The sequence below is a fragment of the Anomalospiza imberbis genome, chromosome 26 (genome assembly GCF_031753505.1).
Source record: "Anomalospiza imberbis isolate Cuckoo-Finch-1a 21T00152 chromosome 26, ASM3175350v1, whole genome shotgun sequence".
NCBI lineage: Eukaryota > Metazoa > Chordata > Aves > Passeriformes > Viduidae > Anomalospiza > Anomalospiza imberbis.
In genome coordinates this window covers 438,923-457,206 of record NC_089706.1, presented here as the reverse complement: position 1 = coordinate 457,206, position 18,284 = coordinate 438,923, and the positions used below count along the sequence as shown (strand labels likewise).

Genomic DNA, 18,284 nt, shown 5'->3' with positions numbered 1-18,284 from the left:
AAAAGAGCCTCTGCAATTTGCTGCTTTTCTGATCCTTCCTGACATCCACACCTTCGGGAAAGGCTCTGCCATGACCCTGAGTTTGCTGCTGAGCTTCAGATGCCCGTGTGTGTAAACTGATGGAGCTGTTTACCTATGTTGGATCTACGGCAGGGCTTTCCCCAGGCAGGAATTCAAGCTTGTTCAATAGAGCTCATTAGGTAATGAGCTTATTCACTAAGCTCATTAGTGGTGGAATTCATCCTGCTCAGCCCTCTGCAGCCCAAAGTCTTGTATCACTCCAGCCCAGTTTACTACTCATCCTGACCCTTAGCTAGAGGGATGACTTTTACCCAATTTCATCCATTCCCCATGTTTTCATTCAACAGCTGCTTTGCTGAATGACTGTTTCTATTATTTAATCTGTCCTGCTATTCCTCTCTAGCAGAAAAATATCTAAGAGGGCTGAAATCTTCTGTATCGAGTGTGCCAAGGCTAGAATATCTTGCCAGCTCATTTCATGAACTGAAGCAGAGTGTCTGACTCAGTCGGACTCATCCTGTGCCGTGATGGATGCTCCCAGGATTGATGAACAGACGGTTGGGCAGATGTAAGTAGGCAGGAAAACGAAAGAGGCACCAAGTAAAAGTTGTGATTGCCTCCTGCGAGCTGCCCGTGATTGCCCATCTGCACACAATCCTGTGGTCTTGGGGGAAGGTTTGAAGCACACACAGGCGTGGCAGAAGCTGGGAATTTCATATTTTGGTTAATTATGCAGGGATAAGAGAGTGAGGTTGGTAAAAAGGGTTCCTCAGGTGCAAAGCTGGGTGGGAGACAGGGTTTTAAATCTTCCCGAACCAGCAGCACAACTGAGATGTGTGACAGTGAAGAATGTGTGTTGGCAATAATGCTTCATTGATTCGTGCTCAACGTGGTAAATTTAGGGGCTGTTTCTACTCATTTCAGACACTGATTACTAGAAAAAGGCTCTGCTGCAGTGGAGTAACGGAGGTGTCAGAGCCTGTTCCATCTTCCCTCACAAGAGGCAGGCAGAAAGAAGCAAGCGGAGCTTTTCTCACATTAATATTGATGACAAAGCCCAAGAAATTATGTAAACATCAAAAAAGCCCCACTAAAACAGGATTATGATTGAGAATGAGTTTTGAGCTCAGTGGCAGGAAAGGATCAGTTTCCACCTGCACTGCCAGGCCAGCAGGAGCTGGAGCAGAGGAGCAGGCACCCCCTGCACACCCCTGGGGAGGGTTCACTGGAGGCCAGTTTCACCCAGGGCCTCAATGCCCAGCAGCAGCGAGGGCACACTGGGTGCCCTGGAGTGCCTCTGCCAGGGGATTTCATCCAGAAGGGATCAGCCCTCGTGCTCTGCACTGGGAGCCAAACTGCAGCAGGGACACGGGGCTGGCTTTGCTTCCACAGAGCATTCCTGATCCAAACTAAGGCCCCAGAGTTGATGGACTCAGGAGAAAGCAGCTCAGAGCAGCTTTCTCTCACTTCAGCTTTCCCTTTGAAGGCAGCTTATTTCTGCCCAGGTTGTGAGAAGAGCTGGCTTGCACAATCCTTTCCCATTGAAAAATAAAGTGCTATTTTTGTTCTTACCACGGTGACTGTAATTAATATTTGAGGAGGATGGCTCCCTTGTGCTCCAGATCATACAAATATAGAGGAAAATGTGCACATGTTATCTCCAAATTACACCCCAAAAGTGGATGTGGAGCATACAGACATGGAATTGAGGATTGTGGCCCCACTCCTGGAAGTGTCTAAGGCCAGGCTGGATGGGGTTCTGGGAAACCTGGGATAGTGCCCATGACAGGGGGTGGGGACTGATGAGATTTTTCCAACCCAAACCACTCTGGGATTCCATGATTCTAACTACATGAGAAAATAAGCAAAATTAAATAATCGTAAGAAGTATTTCCCTTGGTGTAAACAAGGGGGAAAAAGGACTGCCTGGTCGTGGGGTGCAGTCTTGTTATCAAGGCTTCACATTTGCATATTAAAGGCTGAAAATGACTCAAGATTTTATCATCTGCTGTTTTCACATCTGATGTGGAACCCTGTTTCTACAGGCAGGATGAGAAAAACAGCAGCAGTTTGTGACTTTTGGATGGCAAAGGGAGTCACGGGGCCACCGAGAATACAGCGAAGAGCATGGGAAGGACGATGGCCCGGAACACAAAGCTCCGGGCTCCTCACAGTGCTGGGCACAGGGATTCGGCTGCCAGGAGCTGCCCAGAGAGACCCAGCAGGCTGCTGGGGCTGGGGGCTTCGGGGGGCCAGGGCGTCACTGCCAGGGAGCGATCAGCAAACCCCAACGTGGAGCACACTCAGCAGCAGCAGCTGCCTCCCTCCGTGACTTCAGGACTTATTACTTGAATTATTTGACCTTTTTCTGAGGATCCACCGGGACCTCCGAGCCCTGTTCCAGCTCAGCTTTCAGGGCCCGTGGCCTCATTGCACAGGACTGCAAACGACCCTTCTCAAGGGCTTTCTGGGCACATACATCAGCCAAATTTCACAACGTCCTGAAGGCAAAAAGCTAAAGCTGATCTGTGTTTTAATTCTGCTGCAGATGGCAGCCTGAGATGAAAGCAGCAGATCCCCGGGCGATGCTGCCCAGCGCTCCCGGAGTGGTGCGGGGAGGGCAGCTGGGAACGGCTCGGAGCCTGCCTAGGAACGGCTCTGAGCCTAACGGCTCTGAGCTTACCCAGGACCAGCTCTGAGCTTACCCAGGAAAGGCTCTGAGCTTACCCAGGAACGGCTCCGAGCCTGCCTAGGAATGGCTCCGAGCCTGCTTAAGAACGGCTCTGAGCCTAACGGCTCTGAGCTTACCCAGGACCAGCTCTGAGCTTACCCAGGAAAGGCTCTGAGCTTACCCAGGAACAGCTCCAAGCCTGCCTAGAAATGGCTCCGAGCCTGCCTAGGAACGGCTCTGAGCCTAACGGCTCCGAGCTTACCCAGGAACGGCTCCGAGCCTGCCTAGGAATGGCTCCGAGCCTGCTTAAGAACGGCTCTGAGCCTAACGGCTCTGAGCTTACCCAGGACCAGCTCTGAGCTTACCCAGGAACGTCTCTGAGCCTGCCTAGGAACAGCTCCGAGCTTACCCAGGAATGGCTCCGAGCCTGCTTAGGAATGGCTCTGAGCTTACTCAGGAACATCTCTGAGCTTACTCAGGAAGGGCTCTGAGCCTGCCCAGCGTCATTTCTGAAGCAGGATGGAAAGGCAGTGAAGGCTTGCACCTTTAGAAGGAGTAATGAATCGTTTCCTCCTCTGGCAGGCAGCGATTTGACTTGCCACATGCCTCCTAGTAATTTCCTAGCAGGTTTAAATGTTGGAACAATGGCATTCTGTTAGATATTGATTTTAAAATAACTCTTCCACACTTACTCGTAACTTTAGGAGGTGAATTACAGCCCTTGAGTGTGTGCTAATGCAGCAGTGGTAAATAGTTAAATAGACACAAGCTGTTTCTGCAGGCATTGTCTGTCCAGGAGAAGGCAGAGCTTGGCTGAACGCTGCCTGTCTTCTGGTCTGCAGGGAAAACATTCATCAGTCTGCCTTCGCTGGAGGAAAATATTAACAAATTCACGATGGATGTGGTGGGATTTGACAGAAAAAAAATCTGTGCTAGGTGGTGAAGCAGCAAGGGTGGGAGGCAGTCGGTAAATGACCAAATCGCAGCCCTTTTCTTCTTCTGCTTCTGCTTCTGCAGAGCAGGGATGGGATGTCCGGGTGGGACATCCCTGCCAGAGCCTGGCCTGGCCTGGCAGCTCTGGGGCTGTGCCCACGGGCAGTGCCAGCTCTGGCCGCCTGCGCCGCAGTAAGGATAAATAACCCTGCCACGTCCTGTGCCGTGAGCTGGGGCTGCTCCCAGCGGGCCCTGGACACGGGCAGGGAGCCACGGCCTGTGTCCTGTGCAAGTGGCTCCTTGCTGCCCCTGAAACTAAAGCAGCTCCGTGGGCCAGGGGCGAGTGAGCGCCGAGGCACGAGGCTGGGCATGGGATGGCTGCCGGGGAACCATGCTGGGTTCTGCTCAGGAAAAGTTTCTCTCTTTATCTTACACTTCTTTGTATTTTTTTTTTTCCTTTTTCCATTACAGTGCCTGGAACATGGCCTGGGAGTAGGCTGGGTTTATTCACAGCTATCCCCATACCCAGAATCACAGACTGCTTTGGGGTGGAAAAGGCTTTAAAGAGCATCTTGATTTAATCCTCTGCCATGGGCAGGGACACCTTCCACTGTCCCAGGCTGCTCCCAGCCCCAGTGTCCAACCTGGCCTTGGGCACTGCCAGGGATCCAGGGGCAGCCACAGCTGCCAGGGCCTCCCCACCCTCACAGGGAAGAATTTCTTCCCAATCTCCAATCTAAACCTGCTTGCTTGCATTTTGAAGCCATTCCCCCTTGTCCTGTCACTCCATGCCCTTGAAAGCACAGATCCCTTAAGGGACTGCAGTAAAAACGTCTCCTGTTTTCTCCTGACATTAAACGAGGAGTGGGTTTGTCTCAGGCTGGGGGCCCGTGCTAACCCCGTGCCAAGGGAGCAGGGCTGGGTGAGGATGTGGTGCCCAGATGTCCCTGTGAGGATGAAGAGGGGTGTTGGCAGCACCAAGCTCCCGCCAGAGGGGCTGCCGAGACTCGGGCACTCAGCAGCTCCCTGGTCTCCTCTCCCTGTGCACACCCATGGGCTGTAATCAGCTAAGGAACATAATTAGTTTTGGCTAATTTGTTTCAGGGCCTTTTCCTTCTCTTCCCCTCTCCCTGCTCTCCGACTGACAGCGGCTACTCTGTCCCTTATTTTCACCTGATGTCTGTAAACTGATTACTTCTACTGGGTCAGCTCTGTTATGAAATTATTGTTTTATGAGACTAAAAATAGCCCAGATCCAGTCAGCACGCCAATCACTTCCCTTCATCTCCAATGAAAATGCAATGTTATCTTTAATCTGTATTTCTCAGGCACTTACTGTGAGGCAAGTTAGAAAGAAAAGAGGGGGAAAAAAAGAAAGAGGAGATCAGAAAAAAAAAATCTGCAAATCAGTTGCTATAGATGCATCCCTGCCAAGGCTTCCACTGGTAAATTTAGCAGTCACGTTACAATTTTAGTCAGCACCATTTCTTAGCCTTATTCAAAATAATTCACTTCTCACACAATGAGTTACCCTAAAGGCAAGTTATTTTGTCTTGCACATTAAAAATGGTGCGTTTGCACATATGTGCAACTGTTACAAATATCCAAAGCCACAAAAAGCGTAAGGATGGATATTGTTTTTTGAGAGAAGAAAAAAATATCCAGTGAATTCCACTTGCTTTAAGAATGAATAAAGGTATTTTAATACTGCTGGGGTTCTGGTGAATACAAATAGCTCAAAAATGAGATGCTTGCCTGAGATTTATATCAAGATAGTGAAGGGAAAAGGTTCCATCTGTAGTTTCTGATACAAAGACATTTTGCACACAATATCTGTAAATCCATTAGGAGAAGAAAACTGATACACGTTTTGTATAAGATGAAGCTGGAGTGAAGAGAGTGAAAGCTCAAGGGAATGGCCTCTTTGTGTAGCTCCACCAACTCATGGCTTGATTGGACTTTCTGTGCATTAAATTCGAGCAGCTCTTTGGCCTGTGGATATAAGGAATTGTTGACTGTGTGGGAAATGGTGAGAGCTGAAATTCCAGCACCTTCCTTCACAAAGGAAACACCCCACATCTCATCCATCTTCCCACTGGTGATGTTAAATATGCAAAGTGGTGTTTCTATTCAAGAAGCTTTTCCTGATTCAGTTTAATGGCAGCTCCCAAAGTCCTGACACGCACAACGTGACTCCTGGCCCAAACAACAATCTTTCCCGAGGAGCCGGGAATGGCAGCGCTCCAGAGATGATTTATTATTTTCCTTACTTTGCAAACTGCTCTCGGTGTGCGTGAAGGAGGGTGAATGAAGGTTACTATCAGCCTGAGTGGTTTTGCTGTGCAAAAATCAGAGTGCTGCTCTGGCGGCGCTGGCAGCGAGCTCAGGGCTCAGCCCAGCTGGCAGCGCTTTGGCAGCACGGCCCCCACGTGCCACGGCCCTGCTCTCACTCCATCCCTTCTCCTGGCCACGACTGAACACCAATAACAAGAGAAAACCCAAGAAATAAGCAGAACAGAGACTGACGTTCGTTCAGGGCGGTTGCTCAGGCGCCCGTTTGCTCGTTTCCCTCTGATCCACATTTGGCAGAGGCAAAGCTGAGCCAAGACAAACCAAAACAGACCCTACCCCCAAATCCCTGCTCTCTGCACACTCAGCTGATACACCCTCTCAGAAATTCCAGCTCTTGCCCCAGTCAGGCTGTTGACACAGGCAGGCCAGCAGGGCTGTTTTGTCGACTCGCCCGCCTTAGCCTGGTTCCTTAAATGAATTCTGCAGACGGGCCTGTGTTGTCCAAGGGCACTGAGCTGTGTCTCTCAAACTCATTGACCAGAGCAGCCGACCGTGAAAGGGGGATAGTGCTCTCAAAGCCATTATGGTCTTGCAAATTGTGAGGGTGACAGCCAGAGAGCTTCTCCACAGAGCACCCTGAGGCTGCGGGAGCTCAGCCTTTCTAGGCAAGAGAAAGCTGTGCCCTGTATCCCTCAGGACAAACCAAACCCAGCACCAGCCTCTGCTCCCCGTGCTGTGCTACTGCTGCTTTCCTGGCAAAAGTGGCCCAAAAGTCTTGATGACAATTCCCTACAGGAATATTCCCTTCTTATAGCACCTTCCAGTGCCTAAAGGAGCTCCAAGACAGCTCATTTGAACGAGCTAAAATTTAAATGCAGGACAATTTACATGGGCATGGGCTGACAGGGCAAGGGAAAAGGCTGCCAGAGGGCAGGGATGGATGGGATATTGGGAAGAGATTCTTCCCCGCGAGGGTGGAGAGGCCCTGGCACAGAACAGCTGTGGCTGCCCCTGGATCCCTGGCAGTGCCCAAGGCCAGCTTGGACACTGGGGACTCCTGCAGACCTGCAGGAGGATGTGGCACTCAGGTTTTCACAGCTACAATTTGATGCCTCTGCTGCAGGCCATGGACACTGCCTAGGAGTCTGAAACATACTGCTGCTGTCAGATGAAATGAAAACAGCTGTAAAAAGCTTAGAAAAACACTTTATCTGGGCAAAACTGGTGTGGGGTTTAGTGGGGTGACAGAGGTTTTGTGTTTGTGCTGCACATGAGAGGAAGCAGCAGAACCCGAGGCTTCCCCATCCGTACCGCTCCCTAAAAGTGAATAAAACTGAATATTGGGTGGGGCTAGGGGCAACCTGGGCTAGTGGGAAGTGTCCCTGCCCATGGCAGGGGGGTGGAATGAGCTGGGCTTTAAGGTCCCTTCCCACCCCAACCGTTCTGTGATTCCATGAAAACCAACGCACTGTACCAAGGGAACCAAATTCACTCTAAGTCACACATTTCTATAGAGAAGTAAAGCCACTGCCTATTGAATTAGCATACGGTGACTGCACACTGAATTAGCTAAAAGCCAGGACAGCGACGTGGTGCTGGGAAGGGCCTGGCACCGCTGCTCTGCTGCTCTTGGCAGCACTTGCATTCTTGAGCTGGGGGCCAGGGGTCAGAACCTCCTGCAGGACACACGAAGGGTCTGGCCAAGGCAGAGCTCAGAGCACTGGGGCTTGCGAGAGGGACGAGAGAGGAGATGGGGAGCTGTTGGCCTCTTGAGAAAAATGTTTCTGCATGAATTGGAGAGCTGATTTTGAATTAATTTTGAATAGTTGTTTCTGTAATTCAGATTGATTTAAGATGCACCCAAGAATAATGCTTTCATTATAAAGCCTCCTGAGCAAACTTTAAGTTGTGTTGAATTAAAAACAGCCTCTGTTAAACCAGGGCTGATGAGCACAGCAGAGGGATCGGAGATGCAGGGTCAGTATAATTTAATTCCTTTGCTTTGTTTCCCACTCCAGAAAAGCTGCTGTACCTGTCTCCCTGGGTTGTTAACTGCCTAAGGAGCCTGCAAGTCATCCTGAATTTCTCTAAACTGATTTGCATGGTAACCCCACCAAAACCAGTGGTTATTTACTGATGCTGGCCTTCACCTTCAGGAAGAAATGCATTTCTATTGCCTTTTATTTATGAGTCAGTCTGGAAATGCAACTGTGTCCCAAAGATACTTGGGAATCTGGGAGAGCAGCTGATGCACAGTGTGGTGGGAGGATTAATGGTCTCCTACTGTTGGCTTTGTTTGTTTGTTTGTTTGTTTGTTGTAAGTAAACTTTGGTTTTACACAAATGGAGTTTATCTTAGTACCAGGGAAAAAGTTATCCTGCACCTTCCAGATCACTCCTCTAAGGCACTCTGTCAAAGCAATGCTGGGATTCCAGCCTCAGGGAAACCTTCACTTCTCTGGGTTTAAACGTATTGGTCATGGAAACAAACGATACGTATGTATATGGTTTTGAGTTAAAAACTGTTGTGCTTCAAAGTTTCATGTTTTAAATGCCGGCTGAATTATTAAGGGCAAAAGGCAGGAAATATTTAGGATCTCAATAAAAGCTCTGAGTGCTGCTGAAACCCAAGCAGTGAAGTGGCCAGCACTGAGGAGGGCAAGTCTGATGCACTGGGGAGCATGTTAGAGATCTTGGCTGCATTTTCTGCAGGAGGAATTGCCAGGACTCTCATTAGTAACAAGATCCTTCCAAATAGATTGAAAAGACTTCTGGACAGAGATGTACATGAAATACTGTCTGAAAGTGCCAGTTTTTCTGAACTGGAAGGATTTTTGGGGAGATGAAGGGGGCCAGGAGGGTTAGCCCTGGATGGTGAACTCCCCCAGGAGGGTTAACACCCCACCCCACACAAGGGGGACTCAGGAAGGTGGAAACTTAAATGTCCCAAATCAGTAACACCAGAAGCCTCAGTTTTATGACATTGACAGCATTTTATACGTCCCTTCCCAGTGAACCCTTACAAAGCCATGTTTAAATGTCTAATTTCTTAAATCCATGTCAGCTCATTTCCAGTGCTTGTTCCTCTGTGATTTCAGGGCACACTCTGAGGTCCTTGGGAGCACGGGGTTTGTCCCTGCGTTCAGAAAGGGAGGGAAGGGACCCAAACCGAGCCCAGCCCCGGCGGGAGCAGAGCCCCAGCTGCTCTCCAGAACATTCTGCACGTCTTGGGGCCGTTCCCAACCCACACAGGCTGGCCCCTGCCCCCAAGGCTCCTGTCAGAAAGATGTAACAGCACAAGTGTGAATGGGTGCAGGCTGTGTCCCTGCAAGGACGGGTGTGATCAGTGTTAAACAGGAATCTGGAAATAGAGCTGGACTTTCACACATCTCCCCTTGTGCAGAGACACATGAAGGAGCCACCCAAGGCAGGTGTCCCTCTGAAGGTGATCAGACACCGTGCTGGGGACAGGAGGGGGGAACTGACCAGTATGGACCAGTCAGAACATGGAGAGCTGAGCTACAGAGTGGGGCAGGGCTGGGATGCAAAGCCCAGCTTTGATTTCTAAGTTTTACCTTTCCCGGGGTAAGGAACAGCTTTTGCCATAAACTTGCAAACTTTGCTAAGCTATTAAAAAGGAAGAATAAGAGATCTTTGGGTGACTATGACAAACAGGTTCTACATTTGCACTTAATGAAGAAATTCAGACTTTCAGTTGTCATATGCCCAGATGTGGTGCCTTTCTGACAGCTGAATTATGATTTTAATAATTTAAAAGTGCTACTGTGAGCCTGTTCATGTATAATAAGCACAGAGAAGTGTTTAAAATCAAAAGCAGTTTAGAGAAAAAGTAGTCACTACATTACAAGGAGGAGAATTGTCTACATCTGAGTATTAAACTGTGTGAACTCTCCAGTGGGAAAACTCTTTGCAAAGTAACTCTAGATTTCCTACACTGTTGTGATTTGTGGGATGAGGAGATTTTCACTCGATCCTGGCTTTGTGTGTGCCCGAAGCAGCAGCCTGCAATACCCACTTTCCTCTACATAACCTTGTCAGGGTGAGGGTTTGGCCGTTCTGCTCCCAGAGGTTTTAGTTCAGAGCAGCAGAAGTGCAAATCTATAATCTCAGTCACAACATCTGTGAGTCAGAAATGAAATATAAGGGGGAAAAGAGCCCTCCAGGCTACATTCCCCTTGCTTTGATTTCATTATCTTTGTACCTGTCCATGGGAATGTTTGAAATTCTACTGCAAGCGCCACAGCACGCTCGGTTCCCAAACTCACAGCTAAACACAGACAAGAAGCCCCCATCCTGCTCAATCAAGTAAAACCCAGATCACATCCTGGCCATCACTGAGTATTTCAGTACAGTGAACCACAACATCCACTTGAATTCAGCAAATCTGTAGTTCCTGGCAAGTCAAGGGGAGAAACAACGACTGACATTGCAACGAGAGACAACAGATACATCAGCAGCTTTGTGTGAGACGCATGGCTGGAGCCAATGTCACAGGGAGCAGAGCTCTCTCTCCCGGCCCCTTGCACTCGGGTCAGCTTTTCCCTCCTGCAGGAATGAATCAGAACCCGCTACTCCACCACTCTGCTCCTCCTGCACTCGTTTACCGTGGTGCCGAGCATTTGTCAAGTGGGTGTAAGTGCTTTTACTGGTTTATACAACTGCACACAGATTGCAGAAGTTGTAAGCCAAAGAATAATCAAGCCCTGAACACTTTCAGCCCCTTCTCGAACATGCACCCAGGAAAACGCTGAGGAGGAGCTGAAGTCAAGATCCCAGTACATGCTTGCCTGCTGCTCAGGAAAAGGAAAAGTAATACTCACCCCAGTGTTGTCATGGTTACAATAGTGTACCAAAAGGAAGCAGGAATACTGGTGAATTTGCTTGCCGAGGACCCTTTCTCCGCATAAAACATCACAGTTGCAAAGATGATGATTGCCATAGTGAGGGAAAAGAGGAGAAAACCAAGCTCGGAGGCACAGCTCTTCAAAGTGTAGCCCAAGATTCTCAGGCCTTGGGAATGGCGGGAGAACTTGAAAATCCTGAAAACCCTAAAAACCCTTAGCGTGACAAAGGCTCCGCTGACGTCCTCGTTGTTGGTCATCACCAGGCCGATGTAGTAGGGCATGATGGCCACCACGTCGATGATGCTCATCACGCTGCGGATGAAGCGGTAGCGGCTCGGCGCCGCGAAGAGCCTCAGCAGGTACTCGACGGTGAAGATCATCACGCACGCCGTGTCGAGGCAAAAGAAAGCCACGGCGTAGCGCTCCCCGCAGGGCAGCTCCTTGTTCCCCGGCACGGTGCCACAGGGCACAGTTTCCACCACGTTGGTGATCACAGAGACGGCGATGAAGAACCCGGTGACGTAGTAAAAGACTAAGGCTAAGGTGCTGGTGTGGGGGTTCTCGAAGGCTCGCCACATGGTCTGCCGGAAGCTCAGCGAGGGCATGGAGCCCTCCTGGTTGTTCTCCGAGTCGTTGTCGTCCATCAGCCGCTCCGCGTTCTCCCGCTTCCTGTCCTTGTACTCTTCGTAGCAGCAGTCCCCGATGATCTCGGGGAGGATCCCGTAGAAGGCGAGCTCTTCGTCGTAGGCAGAGATGCACTCGTACCTGGGGTAGTGCAGCTTGCCAGTTCTATAAAAATTGAGGATGCACCTGAAGACCTCGGGGTCCCGGTCAAAGAAGTACTCCTTGGTGTCTTCGTTGAAGAAGAACTCCTTCTCCGTGCTGCCCAGGAGAGTGTCCGGGTACCTCTCCAGTGTAGTCCTCCAGGTCTGGAAACGCCTGCCACTCACATTGAGGATGATCAGCTCATCCTGCCTCTTGTTTTTCTCCGTTGGAGCCAGTGGCATGGGGCAGTTGGCCACTGGCATCCATCCTATGGCAGCCGCCCTGGCGAAGGGCAACCACGCTGCTACTCCTGCTGCCATGATGAGCCCGGGCCGTGTTACTGGAGATGAGGCTTGGGATGCTGCTGGGACCTGCTGGGAGTCAGACCAGTTCCATCTAGAACACAGAAGAGAAGAGAACACAGCACACAGTCACACGGGGCGTCCTGCCCCGTTGGGTGGAAGAGTCCCGGATCAGCGCAGACACCAGAATTTCCCACCACTGGCTCACCCCCACCTCCCAGGTGAAGAATGATGTTGAACAAGGCACGTGGTAATCAGCTCAGTGGGGCTATGGCATTACTATAGATTGAAATTTTGAATAGCAAATGATTCCTCATTAAAAGCATTTTAAAAGTAGCATAAACACAGTAATTTATATTTGCTTCCTCACAAACAAGACTAATCCATAATTCCCCAGGTGTAAGCCTCCTGTGCTCATCAGTTTAACTACAGCTGTCAAGAAAGAGCTGGGAACTCCAGTGAAATCAGCCTGCAGTGGAATCATACACCACGAAAACCCACGACGGGGCTTAACTGCATTTCCAGTCCTAAACAAGTTCAGTATGTTCTGAATCTTGCACTAAGAACATCTTTAGTTGAAAGAAATGGAAATTTTTCTCTGGATTTCAGCAGTTCTCTTCCATCTTTAATGCATGGCCCAGCCCCAGCAGCAGTTTTCTGCTGCTCTCTTTCATTTAGAGGTGGGGTTTACTCCTGGCAAGCACTGCAGCCCTCCACTGGACCAGAGGAAAATCCTGATTTTTGGGGAAACATTGTTCAGAATACCCAAGCACCAGTAAGCTTCAATCCCAGGTGTGAAGGCTGATGGATTAAGCTACCAAATACCAAGAACATCGCAATGAAGGAAGGCCCCAAAGCTGGAGAATTTCTTCCAAGCAGGAATATACTTTGCTTGTTTCCTGGCTAACAGAGGCAGAATCCTTCAGCTGAAGAACTGAAGGACTCCTAGGCTGAAACAAAATACATTCACTGCATTCTTGGAGTTTTGGATGAGGAATATCCCAAGTTGTCCAGATCCTCAGCCACCAATATCTTGAAGTTTGAGTGGATTTTTTGTTCTGATCTAGCCATGAATTTGTTGTATCTTTTTGATCTTTGGTCAGAGTTCTTACAGTCTAACTTTTCTTTTAACTTGCTTTTACTTTCACTTCCCTAGTGCTTTTCTAATTCTACCATAAAATTATCTGCAGAAAGGTGCCATTATCATATAAGATGCATTAGGAGCCCTATCAAAAATCAATTTATCAATGGAAATTCTATTGATTCCACTGACTCAGGCCCTCAAAGCCTAATTGTATCTTTGTAGGCAGTTTTACTCCAAAGTTTTTAACTTACATGAAAGCTGCCATTTCAGCCAGTAAGGCTGCAGCATTATTGATTCCAATGGGCCATCAAAATACTGAATAAAAAATGATAGAATGAGTCTGTGGTGAAAATGCCTGAAGTGCTCACAGAAATGCTCTTCCTCTTCAGGGCAAATTAACATTCATCACCTTAATGTGGAGCATCTTCCTATGCAATTTTACTATCTAAAGGACAATTGAAATCCCTTGTGCGAGCATCTTACTGCTGCTGAAGAGCTTTTGTAATTACGGAACATATAATAACCCATGGTGATGCTTATCCCAAGGAGACACTTTGCTTATCTACACGGCACTGGAGCAAACATCCCACAGTATTTCCCTCTAAAGAATTGTTCAGTGGTACAAAGCACGGCTTTTTCTCTCCCCCCAAAGAGGGAATTTACTGCGTGAATCGCGCCGGCCCGGCCGCCCTGGGGACCAGGCTCTGCCTGCTGGGAGGCACAGCTCAGCACTGGGAACCTTCTCTGCATGACTTTGGAAAGCTCCCTCAGCTGAAAGGGCATCTCCAGGGGCTCCGTGGGCTCAGACTGCACTCTTCTACCACCAGTGGTGGATCTTTTAACTTTCATGAAACACTTAAGAACAGGAGGCAGCAAAATAAGAATTATTTTATCCGTTAATCACCAAATATATACAGGCAAATAATTGAGAAACCAAGAAAAGGCATCTTGTACCTGCTTTACCTGCTGGCAAACTGTCTTCCCTGGGTTTTAATTTCACTTAGCACCATCGCCAGCGTCCTTCTGCCAGGACTGACTGGTGACCTGACCAGTTTCAGCACATTGGATCCTCATCTCCCCTGATTTCTCAGGGGAGCCACATTAGAAATCTCTTCTGTACTTTCATAACTTTGGTTGTAGATTCCAGGTTACCTACATTAGCTCTGAGGCACTATAAATACTTCACATATAATTGTTCCAATAAAGCACTGGTAACTCATAAGTGACTTACACATTTTTAAATCAATTTTTAAAAGATAAAATGGGTCCTTTCATGCTGGCAGTATATGTGGGGAAGCTATAAATATCTCAGCTGTGAAAGGGACAGGAGATTAAAGCCAAAGAGGAAGAAAGGGGAATTCTTCTGTGGAAGTTTAGTTCCCCTTTCTCTGGGTCCAAGAGAGGCAGCTGGTTAGAGCAACAGAGCGTACCCAGCTTCATTCTCAGAGTTACATTGAGTCTGCCCCATTTGATCCTCAAAATACCCAGAAGAGGAGACTTTTTCAGCTGTAAATTATCTGAAGGACCACGAGTGAGAAGTGAAATCCCCTGCTGCAGAGCTTTTGCTTTTTCTGTCCATGAGTCCTTGGAACTCTACCACTCCCTGAAGGAACTGAAAGAAAATTGGGAGAGAGAGGGGGGACTGGATTTATAATTCTGACCTGCACAACCTAAGCTGAGCCAAAAAAAGATGAAGAAACCAGTTTATCTAGAATGTAGGATTCCAGAATGTAGAAAGAATCCCCCTTTTCTGGCTGCTTGGATTTTGGTAACTGCTAACCAGCCTGTTTAGGCTGGAAAGCAATTGGCTGGACTCAAAATCTAATGTACTGTTGACAGTGTCTGAAGCTCTCATAGAAAACAGACACACTCTAATTCTAACAAGCATATATTTAGCTATATCCATATTTCTAATTTTAATTACCGTAATTTCTGCGTGTAATTTAAAAGGAACTGGTTCACAGCAGACCGGCACCCTGCTGATGACATTTAGAAGACCTGGTACACAAAATAGAATCATTTGCCTCCTGACTTAAAAAAGTATCTGCAGAGACAAGAATCTGCTTTCTTTAGATAACTATGGGGACAATGAAAGAGTCGAGCAAATTGGAGAGAAAAGGCTGAGCACGAGCCCCCTGTCCCCTCCCTGCACTCCTGACCCCGCTGGGTCCCCCCCGACCTGTGCTGGCTCCGCTGCAGCCGCTCCGGGGGCACCGTGGCCTCACCCCAAAAACACCCCTGACAGCCACGGCTGGCTCAGGACAGCTCGGGAGGAACACTTGGCAGGGAACAGTAAGGACTGTTCACCTAAAGGGTCCAGAAATAAAGGATGGATTCTTACCACTGGAGCTCCCACGGCAATGCCACACTGATCAATGTCTCTTCATCATCTCAAGAGAGCAGAGACAGACCAAAAATCTCAGTGTTTCCCTTTCTAGAAGCAGTCAGGGCTGTTCTGAAATTGGACCGATAAACATACTGCAAGTTTCTTGATGAGACACTGCTAATGAGAGAGAAGAGCCTGGAGATCATTCCTTCTTTCCTCTCCTGTCCTTGTTGGGTCAGGCTCAGGCAGCAAACAGACCTTTGCTTTAAAGCAAAATATATCAGCCAAAGCCTCGGTGTCTTCTGTCAGTCACACATTCCTTCCCCTTCGCAGCAACACCAGAAAATAAAACTTTCTGCAAAACACTCACCCCCTCAGTCTGTTGGGGAGATTTAGGAGCAAAAGCAACAGGCTTAGGATAAATGCATGCAAACTTCTCCCCTCCCTCCCTCCCAGCGAGCCCCGAGAGCCCCATCTTGCCGGCTCGCAGCGCTGCCTTACCTGGAAAGGAAAGCCACTCGGCGCCCAAAAGTAGGGCTAAATCTGGGGAACGGGGAGGAAGGGGGAGCAGGCACTCCTCAGGATAAAAGGTGAGCTGTGCTGCCTGCCTCTTGACTCCCTCTCTAAATGCAGTCAGAAGCAATCAGTAACTGTGATCATCATTGTGAAAGTATATATAGAGAGATGACTAAACAGCTTCTCCCTCATTACTGCCGAGGCTCTCCCTGCCTCTCTCGCCTGAGCTCGCTTGGCGCTGCCCCCTCCCCTTCCAGCAGCGCTCGCAGCTTTGCCCTCGCTGCCCAGCCCAGCTGGGCACGGCCCCGGGTCCCGCCGGGGCGGCCGCGGCCGGGCTGGGGCCGGCGGGTCCGGGGAGGCTCCGCAGAGCGGAGCGCGGCTGGAGAAGGGCGCTGTGAGCTGACGGAGCAAATGGAGTCGTTAAATACACGCCAGAGCCTACCCTGCATGCTAATGTGCCAAGGGGGAGATGCAGGGGGGAAAGTATGGGATGAACTTCGCGACTCTATCGCGGAGCTGCCTGTGTGTCCCTCCTGGCTCCCGGTCAGGCGGGGACAGGGCAGGAGGGATTCCTTCTGGACAAGAAAACGAGCTATTCCTCCAGCATCACAAACCTACACCCAACACCTTGGCCAGGGCGGAAGGCTACATTCAGGAAGAAAGAGAAAGCATTTGGATTTAAACCGATTTCTCCCTATATTCTTCTCCCTTCTTCCTTCCCACCACCTTTCCCTTTTCCCTCGTCCTGCTGCTCTGGCTTGCCCTGCTCCTTGGCAGCTCTTACCAGTCCTCAGCATCCCTTTCATCCCCGGTCAGAAGTTGGACTCGGCACGCTCCGAGACCCAGCAGCCTCGCTCATTTATCCGTTTGCTGTGGAGTCTCCATTAAGTAAATAACCCCAAGCCCAAATCAGAGCGAGCCAGCCTTGCCCTGCTCTGCCGGGCAGCTCCCGGCGGTGGCTGACGCGCCGCAGCGATACTTGGTGACTTCCATAAAGTCAGAGCAATACGCACAGGAGCGAGCGGGGCTCGGCTGCCTCGCCATCGCCTCCTCGGCGGCTCGGCACCGCACCTAGCGCCGGCAGCGCGGGGCTGGCACGGGCGGTGCGGGGCTGCCACGGGCCGTGCGGGGCTGGCACGGGCTGTGCGGGGCTGGCACGGGCTGTGCGGGGCTGGCACGGGTTGTGCGGCCACGGGCCGGCAGCGGCGAGGGGCGGGAGGAGAGCGGGGTGCGGGGTGGGAGCGGCCGGGGGCACCCGCTGGCCCCGCCGCCCGCGCCCCGCCCGCAGGTGAACCCCTGGGGCCGGGGTGCCCCGCACCCCCGTGCCCGGTGTCCCCCGCACCCCCGTGCCCGGTGTCCCCCGCACCCCCGGGGCCGGGGTGCCCCGCACCCCCGTGCCCGGTGTCCCCCGCACCCCCGTGCCCGGTGTCCCCCGCACCCGCGGGGCCGGGGTGCCCCGCACCCCCGGGGCCGGTGTCCCCCGCACCCCCGGGGCCGCTCCCTTTCCGCCCCCCGCCCTCCCGGCGGACCCCCTCACCTCCGCAGGGCGCTCCCGGCCGCGGCCGCCCGCCCGGTGCCTCCGCGGCCATGCGGCTGCCGGGAGAGAAGCGCGGGGCTGCGCGGAGTGCGCGGGCGCGGGGCGGCGGCGGAGAGCGATGGGGAGCGGTGGGGAGCGGCGGGGAGCGGTGGCAGCGGTGGCAGCGATGGCAGCGGTGGCAGCGATGGCAGCGATGGGAGGACGGGAGCGATGGGAGCGGTCGGCACCTCGCGGCGGAGAGCGGCGACCGGCGATCGGCGGGGCCGGGGACAGCCCCGCGCGGAGGGGCGGCGGCGCGGGGCGGGGGGCGGCGGGGGCTCCCCGCGCTCGGCCGCGTCCCCGCCCGCCGCCCGCCCGCAGAGCCGCCGGCAGGTGTCACCCGGAGCGAGCGGCGCCGGGCGCGGCTCCCCGGGACGGAGCGGGCGCTGGGCACGGGGAGCGGGTGCGGGACCCCCGGGGCGGAGCGGGCCCTGGGCACGGGGAGCGGGTGCGGGACCCCCGGGGCGGAGCGGGTCCTGGGCACGGGGAGCGGGTGCGGGACCCCCGGGGCGGAGCGGCCGCTGGGCACGGGGAGCGGGTGCGGGACCCCCGGGACGGAGCGGGCCCTGGGCACGGGGAGCGGGTGCGGGACCCCCGGGACGGAGGGCAGCACAGGGCAGGGGTGGCCGGTGGCCGCAGCTCCCCCGCAATGGGGCCCGCAGCCCCCGCAGAGTCCCCGAGCCGGGGAAGAGGGGGGTGTAAGAAGGGGTCCGGGGGCTGCAGGGGTTGCATTGTCAGGCGCAGGAGCTGCTCCTCCAGATGCATCACTGTGAGCAAGGGATGTGTGCTGGGGGGTCTGATGTGCCTCTGGTGCCTTAAAATAAGGAAAACAGGGACTTGGTACAGCCAGCAATGACCATGGGCCGTTTTCCAGGTGCCTTTCTACCCAGAGCTCTAATCCCAAGACCTTCTTAAAGAAAAAAAAAATGAAATA

At 51.7% G+C, this 18,284-nt stretch overlaps 1 protein-coding gene across 2 annotated transcripts in view; it reads right to left on the bottom strand.

The window, feature by feature from the left end:
- The window catches only part of KCND3 (potassium voltage-gated channel subfamily D member 3), a 103,415-nt gene extending 85,944 nt beyond the window's left edge, over positions 1 to 17,471 (bottom strand). Inside the window, exons 1-2 of one of the 2 annotated variants that reach the window (XM_068173612.1) lie at positions 17,312 to 17,471; positions 10,758 to 11,942 (exon numbers count right to left, since the gene is read on the bottom strand). In XM_068173612.1, the coding sequence (XP_068029713.1) occupies positions 10,758 to 11,866 (1,109 nt within the window). In that variant the 5' untranslated portion in view covers positions 11,867 to 11,942; positions 17,312 to 17,471. The remainder of the gene's footprint in view (positions 1 to 10,757; positions 11,943 to 17,311) is intronic. The other variant, XM_068173613.1, reaches the window with a different exon arrangement.
- Positions 17,472 to 18,284: the final 813 nt, after the last annotated feature.